General features: G+C 36.5%; 2 protein-coding genes across 2 annotated transcripts; one reads left to right on the forward strand and one right to left on the reverse strand.

Moving 5' to 3' along the window:
* Positions 1–511: 511 nt before the first annotated feature.
* LOC131939174 (large ribosomal subunit protein uL1-like) lies at positions 512–1009 on the reverse strand. Its single transcript, XM_059297366.1, has one exon. It carries the CDS (start codon positions 976–978, stop codon positions 559–561), a length of 420 nt encoding a protein of 139 aa, XP_059153349.1. The 5' UTR covers positions 979–1009; the 3' UTR covers positions 512–558.
* Positions 1010–18138: 17129 nt separating this feature from the next.
* On the forward strand, positions 18139–18589 carry LOC131939175 (large ribosomal subunit protein eL31). The gene has a single exon (XM_059297367.1). It carries the CDS (start codon positions 18176–18178, stop codon positions 18545–18547), a length of 372 nt encoding a protein of 123 aa, XP_059153350.1. The 5' UTR covers positions 18139–18175; the 3' UTR covers positions 18548–18589.
* The last annotated feature ends 894 nt before the right edge of the window (positions 18590–19483 follow it).

Consider the following 19483-nt stretch of genomic DNA (forward strand, 5'->3'; position numbering starts at 1 on the left):
CTAAAAAGTAGAAAATAAATTATAGACTACTATTTAAATAACTAGAAAGAAAAGCGTGGGTGTCTTCCTAAACATTAGTGTAGGTATCCAATAGATACTAAAGTGACCCACGCTTTTCTTTCTAGTTATTTAAATAGTAGTCTATAATTTATTTTCTACTTTTTAGTGCATTATTACACAAAAGCTTGTTATTAAAACGTTTTTTATGAATTTTGTTTTACGTTTATTTATAGAGGCAGAAGTCAAGTTGAGAATGGGTAAGTGTGACAATCAACTATTTTACTTTGTTGATGACTTTAAAAATCTACAAATTAAAATTGTGCGGAGGTCGATTCGCATTGTTACATTGTTGTTTTCAGTTGAAGCAATCTTTATGAGTTAGCAATGTATTAATGTGCTAGACTTAAGTATTCTTTGACCATTTAGTCATGATTACATAGAGCAAATATATAATATGTATCATTTTTTTTTATGTATATGTTTTTATTGCACAATCGTGCTCTCAGAATTAGTATGTATTTTCAGCTGGACCCATAGTGCTCTTGATATACAATGCTCTCACATTCTGCCAATTTTTTCTTCAAGAGGGACACCTGGAAGTTGATAGCCAAAGTTACATTTTGGTACAGCTAGTCTGAATTCATATTGACATGTCCAATGCAAACAGCCAAACAAAGTACCTTTTTTCATCTGAAATTTGATGGTGGCTTTGGTCTCCTCAATCTTTGCATTAAGACTGTCATTGTGGGTAATTGGTGCGGGGAACTTGCCAGCTTTGTTCAAACCCGGCTCTAGAACTCTGGGAATTTGACGGATCAGAGACTCAGAAGCAAGGAAGGCGTCATACTTCTTGGCTAATTTTTTCACAAGTTTTTTGTCTTTGTTGAGTTTCTTTAGAGCTTCAATATCCATATGGGGCAAGTCGTTTGCCTTAGCCAGATCACAATGGACTTGATCACCAAGAACACAGACCTTCATCTTGGGCTTGGGGATATTACGCAATTTGATTGTTCCATTTTATTTTTCATTTCAATGCAATAAGTAAATGTATATTGAAAATATCTTCATACCGTTGTTCAACGTGACATTATTGTTATTATTCAAAGATAATGTTCTTTGTCTCAAAGGTTTATTTTTATACGAGCCGGCCCGCGGCATAACACACGCCGCTATTTAGTTGTTGTTTTTTCTACTTTTCAGTAATTCATAATTTGTGAATTCGACATTACCAACGCTGACACTGAAAATATTTCTTTAAAACACTATAAGTAGCTCGTTAAGGACAGTGACATTATTGTTATTATTCAAAGATAATGTTCTTTGTCTCAAAGGTTTATTTTTATACGAGCCGGCCCGCGGCATAACATACGCCGCTATTTAGTTGTTGTTTTTTCTACTTTTCAGTAATTCATAATTTGTGAATTCGACATTACCAACGCTGACACTGAAAATATTTCTTTAAAACACTATAAGTAGCTCGTTAAGGACCATAACCCCCCCCCCCCTTCCTCCCCCCCCCCCCCCCCCCCAACGTTTAAAATCGTTTCAAACTAAATTATCTGCCCCTAATAGCCGTCACTAAACCCGACTCCACGAAGGTAAACATAGCGTGAACCACAGCTCACTAAGACCATGTAGGGGTGGGGATGGTAGGGAGCGCGTTTACAGCTTGTTTTCTAGCGTCTCCAAGAAGATAATTATATATATATATTTAGATTTACATTTCAAATTTTAACGAAAATGGCACACATCTAAAAATACAATTTAGCATACGTTTTAGATATTTATTATAACTGATATTCTTAACCATAACCAGTAATTTGATTTTATTTTATTAATTTGATTGCGTTTGTTATAATATATTGTTATTATTAAAGAAGTTGTTTCCCTTGAAAGATGAACGAAAAGCACGGACTTGTAAAGGTTTATTAATTTTTTTAAGGTAATTAAATATTTTTTTTCAAGCAATTTTCACTGAGTCGGGTTAGACAAAAAATACCTGTCATGACGAAATGGTATAAATTAACCGCCCATTAATAGTGTATGCCTCAATAGCTTAAGTCGTTTCAGTTACGTTTTTTAAGTTCTATTAAATTTTACTTTATTTTAGGAGCTTTTATAATATACAGTACTTCAGACTTTTCTTTCTGTGAACTAAATAAGTAATTTGTGTATGTCAACACTAGACACACTAACCATTGCATTGATATGTGGTTGGATTCATTATTCACATTTTACGTGTGACCATTGCATTCATATGTGGTTGTATTCATTATTCACATTTTAAGTGTAACCATTGCATTCATATGTGGTTGGATTCATTATTCACATTTTACGTGTGAACATTGCATTCATATGTGGTTAGATTCATTATTCACATTTTACGTGTGACCATTGCATTCATATGTGGTTGGATTCATTATTCACATTTTACGTGTGACCATTACATTCATATGTGGTTGGATTCATTATTCACATTTTACGTGTGGCCATTGTATTCATATGTGGTTGGATATATTATTCACATTTTACGTGTGACCATTGTATTCATATGTGGTTAGATTCATTATTCACATTTTACGTGTGACCATTGCATTCATATGTGGTTGGATTCATTATTCACATTTTACGTGTGACCATTGCCTTCATATGTGGTTGGATTCATTATTCACATTTTACGTGTGACCATTGCATTCATATGTGGTTGATTCATTATTCACATTTTACGTGTGACCATTGCATTCATATGTGGTTGGATTCATTATTCACATTTTACGTGTGACCATTGCATTCATATGTGGTTGGATTTATTATTCACATTTTACGTGTGACCATTGTATTCATATGTGGTTGGATTCATTATTCACATTTTACGTGTGACCATTGTATTCATATATGGTTGGATTCATTATTCACATTTTACGTTTGACCATTGCATTCATATGTGGTTGGATTCATTATTCACATTTTACGTGTGGCCATTGCATTCATATGTGGTTGGATTCATTATTCACATTTTACGTGTGACCATTGTATTCATATGTGGTTGGATTCATTATTCACATTTTACGTGTGGCCATTGCATTCATATGTGGTTGGATTCATTATTCACATTTTACGTGTGACCATTGTATTCATATATGGTTGGATTCATTATTCACATTTTACGTTTGACCATTGTATTCATATATGGTTGGATTCATTATTCACATTTTACGTGTGACCATTGCATTCATATGTGGTTGGATTCATTATTCACATTTTACGTGTGACCATTGCATTCATATGTGGTTGGATTCATTATTCACATTTTACGTGTGGCCATTGCATTCATATGTGGTTGGATTCATTATTCACATTTTACGTGTGACCATTGTATTCATATGTGGTTGGATTCATTATTCACATTTTACGTGTGACCATTGTATTCATATATGGTTGGATTCATTATTCACATTTTACGTGTGACCATTGTATTCATATATGGTTGGATTCATTATTCACATTTTACGTGTGACCATTGCATTCATATGTGGTTGGATTCATTATTCACATTTTACGTGTGACCATTGCCTTCATATGTGGTTGGATTCATTATTCACATTTTACGTGTGACCATTGCATTCATATGTGGTTGGATTCATTATTCACATTTTACGTGTGACCATTGCATTCATATGTGGTTGGATTCATTATTCACATGTTACGTGTGACCAATGCATTCATATGTGGTTGGATTTATTATTCACATTTTACGTGTGACCATTGTATTCATATGTGGTTGGATTCATTATTCACATTTTACGTGTGACCATTGCATTTATATGTGGTTGGATTCATTATTCACATTTTACGTGTGACCATTCATTCATACGTGGTTGGATTCACTATTCACATTTTACGTGTGAGAGATAGTGCAATTAACTGCTAGATAATGGGACGGCCTAATGGTAGAGCGTGTTACTACACTGTGAAGCTACAGAAAATGTATCTGGCCAAAGCTGAAATATCAACCTCATCAAATACAACATTGTTCTCATCCAAACCCAAATCAGAATAGCCTGATCATATGGAGTCAACACAAAACGTACTAGTAATACTTATCCGAACTATAATAAGTATTCATTAAGATACTCAACTTAGGTATAGTGCTGAAATCGACGTACTGTATTTTTGCAATAAAAGTACTTAAAATTTGACAGAAGGTAGAGAATTAGATATTTTTCTTACATGCGAATTTTCATTTATCTATCTGAAATAGTACTCAAATAATAGGCTTTTTGAAAAATTGAAAGTATAAAAAGTTTCACTTCCGGTTTCGGAAATCGCTGAAAAATTGACAGATCTACAAATTTGATATAATACTTATTATATATATGAAATTTCATTAACCAAGCTGTAACGGTACTCAAGTTAGCTTGTTTACAGACAAACACTCAGACACACAGACTCACACACACACACACACACACACACATACACACACACACACAGACATACGGATAAGATTGTAAAACTGTTTTTCGGACTTAGGGAGGTGTAAAACGTCGAGATTTTCAAAATTCTAGATTTTTTTTTTTTTGCACGATTAAAATACTTTCTCTTTATTTTGTATACGAGAAAGTAAAAGTGGACGGATGTCGATTCGCGTTGCTACATTGTTGATTTCAGTTGAGACAATATTTATGAGATAGCAATTTAATGTGATGGACTCAATTATTCATTGACGATTTAGTCATATTTATATCGAACAACTAGATTCTAGATCTGTATGGAATATTGGTATGGCTTTAGTTTTGGAAAATTCATTAACCCATATTATCCCAAGGTCTCAAATTTTTATAATTTTTTGATATGGTTTAGCTTTTGGGCACTGAATGAAGGAATGACTATGGATTTTTTTAAAAAATCAATACTTTTTAAAATATCGATTTTTTAAAAAACGTCCCATAAATGGGACGCTAGCAACGAACGGCCCCATGTACTTTTATTGAAAAATAAAATCATTTTTCACGAAATATGGCTAATCACGCGAAAATTAAGCTGTGTACTGATTTTGTATTGTTAGACCAATGATTTAATTGTTTAGGACAGCTAAAAATACTGATAATGATCAATTGGGTTAGCCATACCATGGTCTAAAATGCAGAAATTATGTTCAAAAGTCTAGTTTTCTTTCAATCTAGCATCCATCAAAGTGAACAACACTTGGAAATAAGTAAAGCTGTGACTAGTACATCTAATTATACACACATGATCACAAATATTGTTATTATTCATCGAAACTATAATATAATTAAATATAAATAATTGATTTTTTTGGGGGGCGTACTTGAAATTTTCAGGGGTGGGGACTTAAATTTCAGGGGAAGGGTGGACATTGGTAAAAGTATGTTTTGTATATAAATTCCATTTTCTTCTGGGGGCAGAGCCCCCCCCCCCCCCCCTCCTCCGAAATGATGCCTGAAAGAAACTCTGCCCTTAGTGAATTTGCAAAAGATGTTCCGGTCCAGTCCCAGATGTCATCCAGCCATCTTGTCTTTTGTTACCCTCGCTATCCCCCCCCCCCCCACAGGCGTACATTAGGACATCAGACATCTTATTTCTAGGTCACGGATCTGTCTCTGGGGGCTTGTATTGAGTGTTCATGGCTCTCATCCATGTATGCACCTCACTATGCCAACAGCTCCCAATCTAACACCAGGAATCTCCTTAAAAAGTTAACAAAGTAAAGCTGGTATCGGTAACCTTTGGAGGGGGATATTATTAGGGCATGACAACTGTACACAGCTAATTCACTTTTCTGCTATATGTAGCTTAAGCCCTCTTATATGAAGAGAGTTAACCAACCCCCATGACTGAATCATTTCACCTAAATCGTGGCCATTGTTATTATTCTGGTTTGTTATAATTTTAATATCACACGCTAGTAAATTTACAGCAATACTAAATTAGTTTGTATTCAATGGTATTAAATACTTCAGTAAGTGTAATTCTGAAAACTTAAAAATAAAATGTAATTTTTTCGATATTATGCAATTTTCTAATACAATAATATATAAGAATATATAGCTCAAGGTCATAATTAAACATCTATAAATACTACTTAACACCCCAAAGTCAACAGTTAACAAAGTCAACAATTGTTTCACCATAAATAACAATTTAACATAAATATTTGCATCTGTGTTTCACGCTAGTGTCCAATAAATGTGACGTTTGTATAACAATCTGCATAAATATAGGTCAAGGTCATAATTAAATATCTATACATACTACTTAACACCCCAAATTCAGAAGTTAACAAAGTCAACAATTGTTTCACCATAAATAACCATTTAACTTAAACATTGGCATTTGTGTTTCTCGCTAGTGTCCAATAAATGTGACGTTTGTGTAACAATCTACATGGGGCCATTCGTTGCTAGCGTCCCACTTATGGGACGCTTGTTGTACACTTGATATAACGAAGTAGTAAAAAAAAATTGTTATTTTTTAATTTTTATCAGATAGAAATATGGTACTGCTACAAGTTTCAAATGTATTTTGCACTTAAAATGTTAATATTTTAGAAGATATGCATTATCCTGTGCGCATGTTTTCTTTTTTCCGTCATTTTGACAAGTCCTGCAAATCCGGCACTATAACATTTTTCTAAATTAATTTTTTTCACAAAACACACACAAATTCAATAGTCTAACCATTTTCAAATACAATGAAACATAATTTGTGTTTTAACTAGTATTTAATAAATTGTAGCAATTTTTTTACCAAGCGTCCCATAAGTGGGACGCTAGCAGAATATGGGTTAAGGGAGGACAGTAGCGCAGGATATAGTTTAAATGGAAATGTTCACGCGTCTTAGAGAAGAGCATACAAAAAAGATAAAGGTTTTTAAATATGTAACTACACAAAGTTTTTAATAAAATATTATTGTTGATGTTAAATATATTCAATTTTTCCTACAAAAATTTTGTTTTAATTTAACAGGTATCAATTATTATTTGTGTAATATTTTAATTGTTAGATCCATTTAAGAAGACATATTTGAGAGTTTTTCTTGTTTTGTCTCCCTTGTGGTGTCTCTAAACAAAAACTGTAAATTAATCTGTAAGTAAGTATTTTAACGACATAATATTTATTCGGACATCTCAACTGATTGAAACAATATAATTAATAGGATATGTATTGAAATATTTGATATCAAGGAAAGAATGCATACAACATTATATATATGTATATAAGTAAGACATATATTAACATAATTATCTCAAACAAAGGAGTGAGGTAGAATAACGTAGAATAGATTGTCTTTTATAAGTTTTTAAGCAGTCTCACTAGGTAGGAGTAAGTACCAATCACATAGCCGACCAATCAAAAGAGAGGTGAGCAGTCACGGTCAGTTGGTCAGATATAGCGTCAGTTGGCAGTCAAGCGTGTAGAAAGTCAGTCGAGTGTTAGAAGCAGTTGAGCTGAGATAAGTCAATTAAGTTACAGTTGAGATGATTCAGTTGATAGAAGTGTGAATATGTTGTCAAGAAATAATGAAATAGTTTTTACGAATTAGTAATGTATAATATTAGATATCAGTAGAACTAGGGCTATGTTATTTTGAATTATGAAAAAAAAGAGAAACGTTATTTTATTGAACTTGGAACAGTGTCAGTGTTGCTATATTTCACAATGAAGAAACTGTCAGGCCTCACATACGAAAGTCAACCCTCATACACAAATACAAACAGTATATATAAACATTATTGCACCACAACATATGGTAGAGCTGTGGAATTTTCAGCCTGTACAGAATTGTTTGAATTTAGCGGATTAGCACAAAGTCGAAGAAAAAGTGGAGCTGTCGACTTAATGTGAAAAGATAAGAAACTTGTGCCAGATGTGTTTCTGTCTTCTGTGTTTTATTTTTTTTATCAAATCACCAGCACTGGTAGATGCTATATGTTTAATATATAGACCATACTATAGTTTGTATGTGTTATGTAACTGGGAAAATATACAGAATTACAATTATTAAGTCAGTAATATCAACATAGCTCAAAAGTATGTATACCATACAAGATTAATGTTGACCGGAGTATTTTTACGTTTTATTTCATTTACAGACGTAAGCACTTTTTTATTACCCTGGCCCTGATATCTGTTTGACATATTGGGCGAGCCACGTGACATAATTATCCAATCAGATGCTGAGATGGATTTAAAAGTCAGTGTCCTAGCTATGTTGCAGCGCTAGATACATTCTATAAATAGACTGGCCCGCATCTGTTATATATCTTGAGCTTAACAAGTTATTGCACATATGTACTAGTTACAACATTGGTTCAATCTTTCAGGTAGGTGTTGCTTTTAAAAGAAACAAAATATTTTTTTTTAAAGAAATGATTCTGATTTCTAAAAGTTTAAAAAGAAAAAAGAAAAGACATGCATGTTAGTTGCTCCTTTGGAGAGTATCAAGGCAGCAATTGGACAGACAGACAGACAGAAAGATAGGCAGGCAGGCTGGCTGGCTGCTTGACTCTTTGACTGACTGACTGACAGACGGACAGTGGGACATGCGTACGAACGGTCAAACGGACTAACCGACGGACGGACAGAGAGAACAATAAGACATACATATAGATGAACAGACGGACAAACGGATAGAGAGACATACTATCAGACAGGAAGACATACAGACACACTGCAAAACATCGTTTCTCTGACTCAGAATGGTGTAGAACGTTGAGATTATTCATACTTCCCCAGACACATTATTTACCTTGTCCAGATTACATATCCAGAGCCTCATCACTTCCGTCATCCTACGTCATGGATAGATTGTGTCGTCTGCTCTGGTTTGCTTACCTTGGCTTGCATGTGACTACAGGTGATCATGTTGCCAATACTTGCACGGTATGTCTCAGAGGTTATAGGGTATTTAACATTTACTTAAATCATAAACAGCGTAATTTATTCTCTAAGTTTTCTGTACTTAGAATAATTAGCGGTGCCGACTAGGCGTCACCCTAGACTTGTCATTTAAAGTTGTGTTAATTAATGTTTATATATTTTGTAGACTACTCTCTAAACTAGCATTTATACCACACAGTTTGAATGATTTGTTATTAATGTTTACACAAACACATTGTCTTCGAGCTTCAAGTTCTGGTTTTACATATAAAGTTTGAGTGCATTAGAATTGTTCACTCTTACATTTAAAGTTAATAAAATATTGAAGATTTGTGTTTGTTATTGTCTTACTGTTTGTGTATGATTCCAGGGAAATGGGATCAATGTATTTGGTTGTCAGGGTGTCCGTATTGAAGCTCAAACCTACAGCCGCGTGGAGATTGACATCCTGAATACAACCCGAGTAAACCGACGGACGTACGTACCACACGACGGGACACGACGCATCTTGACAACCCGTTTGTTAAGACCAACGTCTTTAATATCCCATAATTGAGATTATTATGTTTAATTTCTGCCAATTACTTTTTTTTTAAAATAACCTATTATAATGTGTAATATGCGGTAAGTTGGTTGTTTTAATTTTTTTTTTAAATGAAATAAACTGTTAATACAGGATCAACATTGAGTTTGAATTCAAGACTAATTCATCAAACGGTGTAATTTTATATGGGAAAATGCAAGATAAAAATAACATGATCGCGTTCTTTCTTACTAATGGGAAAATGAACTACAGGCACTTCTGCCCATCGATGAATTCTGAAATGTCACTCTTGAAATGTAATGACGACAGATGGCATAAACTTACCTTCACGGTCAGTAGTGTGTATCTGAGAGAGATCACACAGAGAGAGAGAGAGAGAGAGAGAGAGAGAGAGAGAGAGAGATAGAGAGAGAGAGATTGGTGTTGGGGTAGTGGAAGAGAGAGACTAACATTTTCAAAAACCATCAAACTAGTTCCAGACTCACATACCTCATACAATATCCTCAGACTCTCCTAGCTCTCAGACTCTCCTAGCTCTCAGACTCTCCTAGCTCTCAGACTCTCCTAGCTCTCAGACTCTCCTAGCTCTCAGACTCTCCTAGCTCTCAGACTCTCCTAGCTCTCAGACTCTCCTAGCTCTCAGACTCTCCTAGCTCAGACTCTCCTAGCTCAGACTCTCCTAGCTCAGACTCTCCTAGCTCTCAGACTCTCCTATCTCTCAGACTCTCCTAGCTCTCAGACTCTCCTAGCTCTCAGACTCTCCTAGCTCTCAGACTCTCCTAGCTCTCAGACTCTCCTAGCTCTCAGACTCTCCTAGCTCTCAGACTCTCCTAGCTCTCAGACTCTCCTAGCTCAGACTCTCCTAGCTCAGACTCTCCTAGCTCAGACTCTCCTAGCTCTCAGACTCTCCTATCTCTCAGACTCTCCTAGCTCTCAGACTCTCCTAGCTCTTAGACTCTCCTAGCTCTCAGACTCTCCTAGCTCTCAGACTCTGCTAGCTCTCTGACTCTCCTAGCTCTCAGACTCTCCTAGCTCAGACTCTCCAAGCTCTCAGACTATCCTAGCGCAGACTCTCCTAGCTCTCAGACTCTCCTAGCTCTCAGACTCTCCTAGCTCTCAGACTCTCCAAGCTCTCAAACTCTCCTAGCTCAGACTCTCCTAGCTCTCAGACTCTCCTAGCTCTCAGACTCTCCTAGCTCTCAGACTCTCCAAGCTCTCAGACTCTCCTAGCTCAGACTCTCCTAGCTCTCAGACTCTCCTAGCTCTCAGACTCTCCTAGCTCTCAGACTCTCCTATCTCTCAGACTCTCCTAGCTCTCAGACTCTCCTAGCTCTCAGACTCTCCTAGCTCCCAGTCTCTCCTAGCTCAGACTCTCCTAGCTCAGACTCTCCTAGCTCTCAGACTCTCCAAGCTCTCAGACTCTCCTAGCTCTCAGACTCTCCTAGCTCAGACTCTCCTAGCTCAGACTCTCCTAGCTCTCAGACTCTCCTAGCTCTCAGACTCTCCTAGCTCAGACTCTCCTAGCTCAGACTCTCCTAGCTCTCAGACTCTCCTAGCTCTCAGACTCTCCTAGCTCTCAGACTCTCCTAGCTCAGACTCTCCTAGCTCAGACTCTCCTAGCTCTCAGACTCTCCTAGCTCTCAGACTCTCCTAGCTCAGACTCTCCTAGCTCTCAGACTCTCCTAGCTCTCAGACTCTCCTAGCTCTCAGACTCTCCTAGCTCTCAGACTCTCCTAGCTCTCAGACTCTCCTAGCTCTCAGACTCTCCTAGCTCTCAGACTCTCCTAGCTCTCAGACTCTCCTAGCTCTCAGACTCTCCTAGCTCTCAGACTCTCCTAGCTCTCAGACTCTCCTATCTCTCAGACTCTCCTAGCTCTCAGACTCTCCTAGCTCTCAGACTCTCCTAGCTCCCAGTCTCTCCTAGCTCAGACTCTCCTAGCTCAGACTCTCCTAGCTCTCAGACTCTCCAAGCTCTCAGACTCTCCTAGCTCTCAGACTCTCCTATCTCTCAGACTCTCCTAGCTCTCAGACTCTCCTAGCTCTCAGACTCTCCTAGCTCCCAGTCTCTCCTAGCTCAGACTCTCCTAGCTCAGACTCTCCTAGCTCTCAGACTCTCCAAGCTCTCAGACACTCCTAGCTCTCAGACTCTCCTATCTCTCAGACTCTCCTAGCTCTCAGACTCTCCTAGCTCTCAGACTCTCCTAGCTCCCAGTCTCTCCTAGCTCAGACTCTCCTAGCTCAGACTCTCCTAGCTCTCAGACTCTCCAAGCTCTCAGACTCTCCTAGCTCTCAGACTCTCCTAGCTCTCAGACTCTCCTAGCTCTCAGACTCTCCTAGCTCAGACTCTCCTAGCTCAGACTCTCCTAGCTCTCAGACTCTCCTAGCTCTCAGACTCTCCTAGCTCTCAGACTCTCCTAGCTCAGACTCTCCTAGCTCAGACTCTCCTAGCTCTCAGACTCTCCTAGCTCTCAGACTCTCCTAGCTCAGACTCTCCTAGCTCTCAGACTCTCCTAGCTCTCAGACTCTCCTAGCTCTCAGACTCTCCTAGCTCTCAGACTCTCCTAGCTCTCAGACTCTCCTAGCTCTCAGACTCTCCTAGCTCTCAGACTCTCCTAGCTCTCAGACTCTCCTAGCTCTCAGACTCTCCTAGCTCTCAGACTCTCCTAGCTCTCAGACTCTCCTAGCTCCCAGACTCTCCTAGCTCAGACTCTCCTAGCTCTCAGACTCTCCTAGCTCCCAGACTCTCCTAGCTCTCAGACTCTCCTAGCTCTCAGACTCTCCTAGCTCTCAGACTCTCTTAGCTCAGACTCTCCTAGCTCTCAGACTCTCCTAGCTCAGACTCTCCTAGCTCAGACACTCCTAGCTCTCAGACTCTCCTAGCTCAGACTCTCCTATCTCAGACTCTCCTAGCTCTCAGACTCTCCTAGCTCTCATTCTCTCCCAGCTTCCATTCTCTTTTCCCCTGGAAAATTTGGTCCGCTCTCCCTCCTACCCCCCCCCCCCCAAAAAAAAAACTATCAAGTGCCCTCTCGGAGAAAAAAATCTGAAAGAAACACTGGCTTCTGGCTTCTTACAGCTTCCATGATCATACATTTATAAAGCCACTAAATCTTCCATAATCATACACTTCTGAAACCACTAAATCTTCCATAATCCTACACTTATAAAGCCACTTAATATTCCATAATCCTACACTTCTCAAGCCACTAAATCTTCCATAATCCTACACTTCTGAAGCCACTACATCTTCCATAATCCTACACTTCTGAAGCCACTAAATCTTCCATAATCCTACACTTATGAAGCCACAAATCTTCCATAATCCTACACTTCTAAAGCCACTAAATCTTCCATAATCCTACACTTATGAAGCCACTAAATCTTCCATAATCCTACACTTATGAAGCCACAAATCTTCCATAATCCTACACTTCTAAAGCCACTAAATCTTCCATAATCCTACACTTCTAAAGCCACTAAATCCTCCATAATCCTACACTTCTGAAGCCACTACATCTCCAGTTCTTGAAAACCACCAGAATCAACAAGATACAGCCACGTTTTTTTTAACCCGGCACAAACAGGTGATATCTTAAACAGACAAAACCAAGATGGCTGCCTTATGATAACAAGAACACCAGCAGTAGATAAATACATAATGGATCACCATTTTGTTTCCATTTATAACATTTCTTAACACTATCATAAAAACGTATTGTTTTCATACTAAAACCAGGATATTATTGCTAACATAATAATAAATTGTTTTATATTCTGTTTAAAGGGGTATTATTGGAACAACTTATTCACCACTATTGTGACGATTGATGCTTATAGACAAAATCTTGCGAAAAGTGCCGATTGTGAGCCTTTAACAAAGATAGAATTTGGAATGTACCCCATCGCCAACAGAGACTATTCCCATCCCTGGATGTTAAAGGTAACAATCGATTGTCTATATTCAGTAGGTTATATCTTTATTTTGAACTGCCGTGCTTACATTTAGCACAGTAAAGGATCCAAGTTTTATCGACCGGCTTTTGTATTCTCTTTTAGACTAACGTCAGCGAGTTTGAAGGATGTATACGACGACTAAAATTACCAGGACGCTTCACGTCTCGGCCTAAATATTTCTTTGTATCTGGTTGCTAAAATGTAAGATGACAACAGAATTAAATACACCAATGCATCGTTTCTCTATTGTTGTATCAATGTGCTTATACAAGAAATAAAATGACAAGATGTAAACATATTCATGTATACTTTTGAATGGGACTATAAAGCAAAACATGCTCAGTTTTTTGGATTATAATTATACGGTTGAGGTTTATGGTGCTCAGGTTAAGGTTTATGGTGCAAAGGGTTATGTTTATGACGCTAATGTTTAGGTTTATGGTGCTAAGGTTTGTGTTTATGGTGCTCAGGTTTAGGTTTATGGTGCTCAGGTTTATGTTTATGGTGCTCAGGTTTAGGTTTATGGTGATAAGGCTTAGGTTTATGGCGTTTATGTTTAGGTTTATAGTTTATGGTTTAGGTTTATGGTACTAGGGTTTATGTTTATGATGCTAATGTTTAGGTTTATGGTGCTCAGGTTTAGGTTTATGGTGCTTAGGTTGAACCTTGTTTTTAAATGTAGTTTTATTAACAACTATCTCAATACAATTATTATTTTTATCAGAGTTACAGTTAAATTTTTTTTTAAATGTCATAAGATTATAAATACAACACAACCACAATATAACTTTATAATTATTTAGTCTTTGGAAGACACCACGATCGTGTAGGAGCACGGGCAGTAGCTAACACGAGAGGTTAGAGGTCACGTGATGGACATACGATGTTTGTTAATGTCGTGGAGATTATAAACTGTGTACTACAGTTGTCTTGTGACGCATCGGTTAGTGCCAGATGTGCCAGAAATAAAAGAGGAAGACTTGCCAGTAAATGCTTCGAGACTTTTAATTTGTCGTGGGGGGGGGGGGGGGTAACTTTCGTCTCCCATCCCCCCGAAAAGATGCATAGAAGAAACTCTGTAAAGTCTACAGGACAATATTTTGTTAGACATAGTTCAGTTACAGGAATGTGCGCTATGGTTTTCAGACCTGTTATATTTTCTAATTAATGAATGCCTTCACGCTGTGTATGTGCATACAGGAAAAACATGGATTATGAATCTGAAACTTAATTAAATAACCTTTACATGTTATTGTAACACATGGTAAATCAAATTAATAATATAGGCCTAGTTGGCCTACGTATATGGGTATTAGCTTAGTCGTTCATTACACAGAAACAAGCAGAATATTCACATATCTTCTTTGAGAATATAATTTATTTTATTGTATTGTGCTTGTTTTTGTTGTTTTATTTTCTGCAGTTTGGATGAGTTTTAAAATAAGCACATATTTTTACTGTGAGAGATATGTTTAAAAAACACGGTGTATCAAGTTTATGTTAGTGACCCTCTCGAAATAACATCTGAGTGTTTTACTTCACCCGTGTAGAGGGAGATCAATGATCAAGGTTTGGATCTGGGTTATACTGTGGATAAACCCGTGATATAAATACTGCGATCCAAGAAATGGTGTTAGTATTTGGGCACGCATTTTGAATTCATTTCCTGCCTACTTCGATCGTCGAAACACTAAACAAGTTAATAAAAAGTCTAGTGACAATTTAAGCGCAATTTCCTTAATTAATTTTTTTGTGACCGAACGAATCACCCGTAGATGTTTGCACCCCTTTTCGTTTCTCTCCACACGAGCAGAGCTAGTCCCCGCCCCCTCGCGAGATCTGCGCGAGTCTGGCCAATGGCAGCGTGTACCGCAGAACGCGTCCAGCTACGCATCAAAGGGGAAAAAAAGCCTACACGATGCTCAGTTTAAACAAGTAGTAAATATCATCCTAGGCCTACACGATGCTTAGTTTAAAAAAGTAGTAATTAATTTTTTGTGACCGAACGAAAGGATATTTTTGAAAACTTTCTTCGGCAATATTAGTCTAAATTATGACAGGAATCGATTGATAAATGTTTCAAGTCGCTACGTGGTCTGGTTGCCGAGATATGGAGCAAAAACTGCATTTTTTCGAGGTTTTTTTGGCTTTTCCGGGAAATCCAGGAAGTAATTCAGGGACTTTGTTTGGCCCACAATCATCCTTGGAACTTGCTTAACATATTTGCTTTTGGAACTAGTCCTCGATATTGCTTCGTTGAGGAGGAGATACCACTTAAAGCTGCGGACACACATCCATCCATTCATTCATACATCCATTCATCCATCCAGAAATGACGAGTTAATAATCGCAATTGCCCGTATGGAAATTGCGCTAAAATCTAGTTCTGTAAATAACAAACTAATTCATTATGACATCAAGTATTTGGCGTGTATGAATTAATACACTTTTTATTGATCGTTTTATTGTCAATGTGTTTGAGCTCACAGTACAAACATTCTTGTTTTAGAGATTAGCGACATTGTAAAACCATGTAGTCACGTCACTAGCGCATCTATCTATGCTCAAACCTACAGTAAATTTTGTCATTTTAAGAACACAAACAATTCACATTGACACCTACATTTAAAGTCATTGTTACATATTTTGCATGTCGTTATGTTTGCTGGGGGAGGTGAGACTTAAATTATATCAACTTCACACATTGAAAGTGTACTCAGAAGGTGAGATTTGTTGAGGATATGTAGCCAAGTGGCCGTTTTAAGGCTATAGAGGGAAAGGTGTGGGGTAGTTAGGGTTAATTTATAGCGGCAGTCATGCTATAGGTGAAAATATACGCGTCGTATTTGGAATAATATAATAATTTAATTTTATCGCCAAGTATAGCAAACTAAATTAAACTCAACATTTCTTTTGACTAATAACCCACTGATTTAGATTTACATAATAACCTTGACTAAGAAGAATCGTTTTACCATTTCTTTAACGGTATGTATCACATTTCAACAACCTGTTTCATTTCGTCTACGTTCATACACTTCAATTTTCATTATACTGATGCAAAACAAAGTACGATTCACAAAACAGAACATATAAGTTTCTGATTTTACTCTACACAGTATCCATGGCAATGGCATTATGTTCTTTTAATACAAAATTTATTTAGTTTCAGATTTTATTTAATTCTTTAAAAAAATGTCAGGTGTAAAATCTTAGAGAAATTATGTATTGTTTAAATAAAAAATTCTCAATGAATGAAAGTACACGTCAGAAAGAAATAACAATTACATACACACATAGCAATTCTCATATAGTTACTTTTTTGTTTATTTAATAATATATTACGGTAGTAACTTTACTGCATGCTTGTGTGTTTGGTTTGTTTGATTGTTTTGGTTTGTTTGATTGTTTGGTTTGTTTGATTGTTTGGTTTGTTTGATTGTTTGGTTTGTTTGATTGTTTGGTTTGTTTGATTGTTTGGTTTGTTTGATTGTTTGATTGTTTGGTGTGTTTGATTGTTTGGTTTGTTTGATTGTTTGGTTTGTTTGATTGTTTGGTTTGTTTGTTTGTTTGATTGTTTGGTTTGTTTGATTGTTTGGTTTGTTTGATTGTTTGGTTTGGTTTGTTTGGTTTGTAAGGTTTGTTTGGTTTGTTTGATTGCTTGGTTTGTTTGATTGTTTGGTTTGGTTTGTTTGGTTTGTAAGGTTTGTTTGGTTTGTTTGATTGCTTGGTTTGTTTAATTGTTTGGTTTGTTTGATTGTTTGGTTTGTTTGATTGTTTGGTTTGTTTAATTGTTTGGTTTGTTTGATTGTTTGGTTTGTTTGATTGTTTGGTTTGTTTAATTGTTTGGTTTGTTATGTTGTTTGGTTTGTTTGGTTGTTTGGTTTGTTTGATTACTTGGTTTGTTTGATTGTTTGATTGCTTGGTTGTTTGGATGTTTGGTTTATTTGGTTTGTTTGATTGTTTGATTGTTTGGTTGTTTGGTTTGTTTGTTTGCTTGTTTTGTTTAATTGTTTGGTTTGTTTGGTTGTTTGGTTTGTTTGTTTGCTTGTTTTGTTTGATTGTTTGGTTTGTTTGGTTGTTCGGTTTATTTTATTGTTTGGTTTCTTTCATTGTTTGGTTTGTTTGATTGTTTGGTTTGTTTGATTGTTTAAAACCTATTTAACGCTCCAGTTAAACAGTTATTTAATATTCTTTTCGAGTGATCCAATATCAGTAAATATCAATATCAGTAAATCATTAAAACAATCCTTCTACCTTTGTTAATAGTCGCTCTAGTTAAAAGGCCATACCCATCAACATAACCCCTTTATTTTTTTTATTTTTTTTTATTTTCTCACCAGGAAATTAGAATTTTTTTTTGTTTGAATTAAAATAAATATTTTTAAAAACTATTGCACTTTCTTATTTTAAAATAAATAAATAATTGAAAGGGAGACAAAGCATAGAAAAAACTTACAACTTTAAGAGTTTACTTAATTTAAAATTACAGTTCAAAAGAATATGCATAGTAGTAATAAAAACAAAATCAACATTTATGTTTGGAGAATGTTTTAAAAAATTATTTAAAAAGTTACTCTACATTAAAAGTCATCTAAATTTTAAAAAAAAATTGAAAACAGTGACTTAATTGTATAAAATTTTCTAAGACAAGTAATTAACTGCGTTTATTAAACGTTCTTACTCTCGAGGCATTGGTGAAAATATGTTTCAAGTTTTCTGGTTTCGAATCTAGTTCCTTTCCGACTAAAGCCGTCATCGAATAGGCTGACAATGGCTCCTCCCAGAAAACAGCGTGAAAAAAAGAAGGCAGTTACAAATGAAGTAATTACCAAGGAATGTACTATTCATATGCATAAGAGAGTACATGGCGTAGGATTTAAGAAGAGGGCACCTAGAGCTATCAAGCAGATCCGCAAGTTTGCTGAGAAAATGATGGGTACCCCTGATGTTAGAATTGATATTCGTCTGAACAAGCACATCTGGTCCCAGGGCATTAGACATGTTCCTCACAGGTTACGTGTTCGTCTTGCACGCAAGCGCAATGAAGATGAGGATTCAACTCACAGACTGTACACCCTAGTGACACATGTTCCTTGTGCTGAATTTAAGGGAAAACAAACCCTTAATGTTGATAACGAATAAAAATTTTGTGGCTATAAAAAAAAAAAAAAAAAAAAAAAAAAAAAAAAAAAAAAAAAGTTTTCTGGTTTCCTTTATTTTAGCAGAGATACAATAAAACTGATTTTTAAAAAGCACACTAAGGCACTTGCACACATGACATATTAAAAACAAAATCTGGTTTCCTGTCGTCTACAATGAAGATCGAACTTTGCTCATACAGTGGCCTCAAAATCTACCCAGGCCATGGCAGATGGCATGACTTTTCACTTTTTGAGCCACAAATGTGAGCGCTCACATGCAATGAAACGTAACCCTGTATCAACTGGACTGTGCTGTACCGTAGGAAACACAAGAAGGGTCAATTTGAAGAGATTTACAAGAGAAGGTCACATCGCACTCAAAAGTTCCAAATAGCTATTACTGGTGCTACTCGTAATGATATTAAAACCCCGTTATGGTCAAAGCCCCTATGGTCAAATCCCCTATGGTCAAAGCCCCGCTATAGTCAAAGCCCCTATGGTCAAACCCCCTATGGTCAAAGCCCCGCTGTGGTCAAAACCCCTATGGTCAAAGCCCCGCTATGGTCAAAGCCCCTATGGTCAAAGTGTCACCTTCACACCCTATCTGCACCATCTACACTAAGTGTGTATATCTTGTTTGCAACCAATATGTATCATATAATAAAATTCATTTCGTCAATATGTGCATCGCTTGGTAGGTAACACCTGCACTTTTTAAAATACGTTTATAATTTTCTTTTATTCTCCATATGTTGAGCTGTAAAATCCCCATCAATCTATCAACGTATTTTTAATTACAACCTGGTGTTCATTATGTTTGCTATATTATCGTGGGTGAACTAGCCAGATACAAAAAAACAAAAAAAAACCAGCCAATATGATTCGTCTACGTTAAGCTACTAAAACCTTACGGGCCGGCCCGCGGCATAACATACGC

This window comes from Physella acuta, unplaced genomic scaffold, assembly GCF_028476545.2.
Source record: "Physella acuta isolate Inbredline_101_S28 unplaced genomic scaffold, ASM2847654v3 ptg000265l, whole genome shotgun sequence".
Taxonomy (NCBI): Eukaryota; Metazoa; Mollusca; class Gastropoda; family Physidae; genus Physella; species Physella acuta.

Coding starts and splice junctions, on each gene's coding strand:
- LOC131939174 (XM_059297366.1), bottom strand. CDS start 978: ATGAAGGTCTGTGTTCTTGGTGATCAAGTCCATTGTGATCTGGCTAAG.
- LOC131939175 (XM_059297367.1), top strand. CDS start 18,176: ATGGCTCCTCCCAGAAAACAGCGTGAAAAAAAGAAGGCAGTTACAAAT.